The 3,838-nt window shown below is 59.0% G+C and overlaps 1 protein-coding gene across 1 annotated transcript in view; it reads right to left on the bottom strand.

The window, feature by feature from the left end:
- Window positions 1-3,838, bottom strand: part of LOC106726960 (voltage-dependent T-type calcium channel subunit alpha-1I-like) — a 71,964-nt gene that overhangs the window by 28,324 nt on the left and 39,802 nt on the right. Inside the window, exon 4 of the mRNA XM_014543829.1 lies at window positions 1,994-2,127. Within this exon, the coding sequence (XP_014399315.1) occupies window positions 1,994-2,127 (134 nt within the window). The remainder of the gene's footprint in view (window positions 1-1,993; window positions 2,128-3,838) is intronic.

Below are 3,838 nucleotides of genomic sequence, written 5' to 3' on the forward strand. Positions count from 1 at the left end.
GCGGTGTGGAGAACATGGTCAGTGATGGAGAAGATGGAGGCCAGGAATTCCCTCCTTGCACAGAAGAAATCTGCGAGGGGAGGGGGCCGATGTGGAGAACAGATGGAGGGAAGGACCCATCATGTGGGAAAATCAGGAGGGACCGGAAGAGAAAGGACGATGATCGAAGAGGAAATCGAAGGGTTCCCCTCCCCTGGAGTTCCGGGAGGTCCCACGGGAGCCTCTTACACCACGGCCCGGCCCAGTGAGATGTCTGAACCGAAGGTGAGGAGAAGCCCTGCGGGCCTCCAGCGAGGAAGAAGCGGCCGGCTGCCCAGAAAGAAGAGGCAGGCCCGTCCGGGCCTCGCCCCGCGGAGAGTGAACAGCGCTGCGTGCCGGGTTCTGAGGGACTGAAGTGGGAGAGCAACACAGACAAAAACTGTCCTCACTCGCCAAGGTCAACGGAAACACATGTGCAGAGGCCAGGCTGAAAAACGACACCACTCAAATACCTGTTCTTTAAATTAGAGAGAAAACCACATGCACACACACACGCACACGTGCGCGCACACACGCACAACGACTTAAGGAGACCCTGGGCCACATCAGAATGGGGATGAGACGAGGAACGTGGCAACGGGAGGCGTGGCTCCCAGGAAACCTGTGAACCCAGCGTGAGTCCCCGCGAGGCCTACACCACTCTGACCACGTGGCGGTGAAACTGAACACGCTCTTAGAAAGGTGCCTCGAAGGGTGTGACATTTCCTTGAACACGAGTGGACACGTCCTCTCCTTCAGAACTGACCTGTGGAATCCACGCAGACTGAGTGGGACCGACTCCCTCGCAGCCACGTGCCTGCCTGCCCTCCCTGCCCCTTCTCGCTGGCATCACGCACACACATGTGCACACACACACACGCTCTCACATGCGATGACACCCACAGGCCTCCAGCCTTTTCCCTCCCCCTTGTCACTTCTGCCCCATGGCCCCCTTGCTGGGCATGGCTGACGCCTGCCTGTCCTTCGGCTCCCGCACCACTTCCCTGGGAAAGTCCTCAAGCCCCGAGCCCCGAGCCCCGAGCCTGGCTCAGAGATGCGCTCAGAAAACCATAGCACCTGCCCGGCTGGTGGCTCTGTGGATTGAGCATCGTCCCATAGACCAAGAGGTCCTGGGTTCGATTCCTGATCAGGGCATATGCTCAGGCTGTGGGCTCAATCCCCAGTAGGGGGAGTGCAGGAGGCAGTCAATCCATCTGTCTCTCTCATTGATGTTTCTCTCTCTCTCCTCTCCCTAACTCTCTATGTAAAAATCAATAAAAACTTTTTTTTTTAAAGAAAGCCACAGCGCTTTGCCCAGAGCCTCATCTTGTGCGTGACACGTTCCCATGTAGCATTGGCTGCCTCTCCCCAGACGGGAGCCGGGAAGGTGGAGGCCTGTGTCCGGGTGTGCTGTCCTCCGTGCCCCGCTGTTCTCCACAGTCCCCCAGCGCAGACACGGGGAGCTCGCCCTCCCCTGGGGGTCGGAGGGATGAGCCTGGCTGGGCCCAGGAAAGCAGGAGCCAGGCCCAGAGCGGAATCAGACACAGGCGCTGCGAGGGGCCACGCTGGGACCTGGGCTCTGACTGCAGCTTCTGTCCTGGTAGAAACAGTCACAGTTTGGAGTCAGACAGTGCGTGACTCTGTGCTTCTCTCTGACTTGCTGAGTGATCGAAGGGTAATCATACTGCAGCAGCTAACATTCACTGGGTGCTCATTCTGACGTAGCTACTCTTATCATCCCCATTTTACAGATGAGGAAACTGAGGTTCAAAGAGGGTACCTGGCTTCCTCAAGGTCAGGCAGCTCGTGTGAAACAGACCCCGTAGCCGCTGACAGTGCAGGCGGACACGCGACTTCCCGGCGAGGGAGGAAGGGGTGCCTGTCGGCCCCAACATTACCACGCAGCTTCGCCACTGTCACCAGGATGCCCCACGGGTTGGAACTCCGTCTGGCAAGCACCAGAGGCACCACCTACCCAGCCATGACGATGAAGAAGTCCAGGCGGTTCCACGTGTCCCCAAGGTAGCACTTCTTGCCAAAAATGCCCAGGGCCACCATCTTGAGCACCATCTCCATGGCAAAGAAGATGAAGATGAAGTCGTCAAAGACCTGCAGGGCAGGGGGGAGGCGAGAAGCGAGGGACAGAGTGAGGTTCCGCGGCAGGACCCAGAGGTTGCAGCCACGGTGTGAGTTGGGGACACAGTCGTGGTCACAAGGGGGCAGAACGAGAACTCAGAGATCCTGTTCCAATGCACTCATTTCACAGATGAGGAGACTGAGCCCAGAGGGAGGAATGAACTTGCCCAGGGTAACGGGGCCCATTCTATTAGTTCCCTAAAACCAGGTACAATGATCCAGATGGGGCTAGACAGCCGTGGGCAAACTACGGCCTGCGGGTTGAATCTGGCCGTTTGAAATGAATAAAACTAAAAAAAAAAGGGGGCAGAACGAGAACCTCAGAGATCCTGTTCCAATGCACTCATTTCACAGATGAGGAGACTGAGCCCAGAGGGAGGAATGAACTTGCCCAGGGTAACGCGGCCCATTCTATTTGTTCCGTAAAACCAGGTAGAATGATCCAGAAGGGGCTAGAACAACGAGGCTCTTCTGAATAATTGCCAAGCTCTGGGCTACATACCTGACTTCAATTCTCTCTTCTAAGTCTCACAATGACCCCATTTGACAGATGAGGAAACTAAGGCTCAGAGAGGTTAAGCACCTTGCCTCAGGTCACACAGCAGGTGAGGGGCAGAACCAGAACTGACTCTCAGGTCTCTCTGACTCCAGAGCCCACAGGGAAGGAGCTCTCTCAGAACAGGCTTGACCCCGGCACGAGGCGCAGGTCTCAGCTCTGCCTTCCTCTGCCCAGAAAGGAGGCCCCAGATGGTCCCTGGTCATGGGCTCAGGTGAGAATACATTTCCTGGGGACAGGGCCTGGCGGGACTCCTCCTTCCAGGACAGACAAGGGCTGCAGTCGATTCAGCTCAACAAACGAGCACAGAGCACCTACTGTGTGCGGGACAGAGGCCGGAGTCGCGGACACAGAGACGAGTCCTCGGTGAACTCGCCCCTGGTAGGGGAGCCAGCCCAGTACCCACTGAGGCTGGTCAGCAATAACTCCGCTCGGCTGAAGGGCTGTTACCCACCTGGACCCCCGACGCCCCCGGAGATGCTGATTCTGCAGGTGTGGGATGGGCCAGGGCTCAGGGTCTTTAACAAGGGCCCCAGGGGGCTCTGAGGCCCTGGGACCCTCTGAGCCCTGTGACAACACAGGAGGCAGAGGCAGTCCCGCCCAGGGGGATTCCCTCCCCAGGGAGCCCCCTGAGTGCTTCCATGTGTAACATGGGTAGAACCCCAAGCCCTGCACCACGGCGCTCACGCACCGCATGGGCCACGGAGGTACCGCGGGTGAGCCCCACCGGGGCCCGAGGAGACGAGAGAGGAGGGCACAGGAGGGACAGGGGGCCCGCACATGCAGGGCACCGAGGACCAGCTGCGGAGCTGCCCTTCCTCCCAGAGCCCTGGGGGCCACGGGCGGGCGTCCCACAGGGCAGTGGTGGGGTCACTGCACACTGGGGAGACCAGGAGGAGGAGGTGGGGGCCTGGACTTGGGGCAAAGGCCGGGAGATGAAGATGGCGAAGGAGAATGGGTGAAACCGGCCGGGCGTGAGGAAGAGGTGGCCAGTTTAGCAAGGACAGGTAAGGGTGTGTGTCTTGGCTATGCTTGGCTGTGCCTGGTGCTGGGGGGTTGGGGGAAGGGGGAGAGGAGAGAGCAGGACATTGTGGGTAAGTGGGTGTGGCATTGTGTGCAGCTGTGGCA

The sequence above is a fragment of the Myotis brandtii genome, unplaced genomic scaffold (genome assembly GCF_000412655.1).
Source record: "Myotis brandtii unplaced genomic scaffold, ASM41265v1 scaffold339, whole genome shotgun sequence".
Classification (NCBI taxonomy): domain Eukaryota; kingdom Metazoa; phylum Chordata; class Mammalia; order Chiroptera; family Vespertilionidae; genus Myotis; species Myotis brandtii.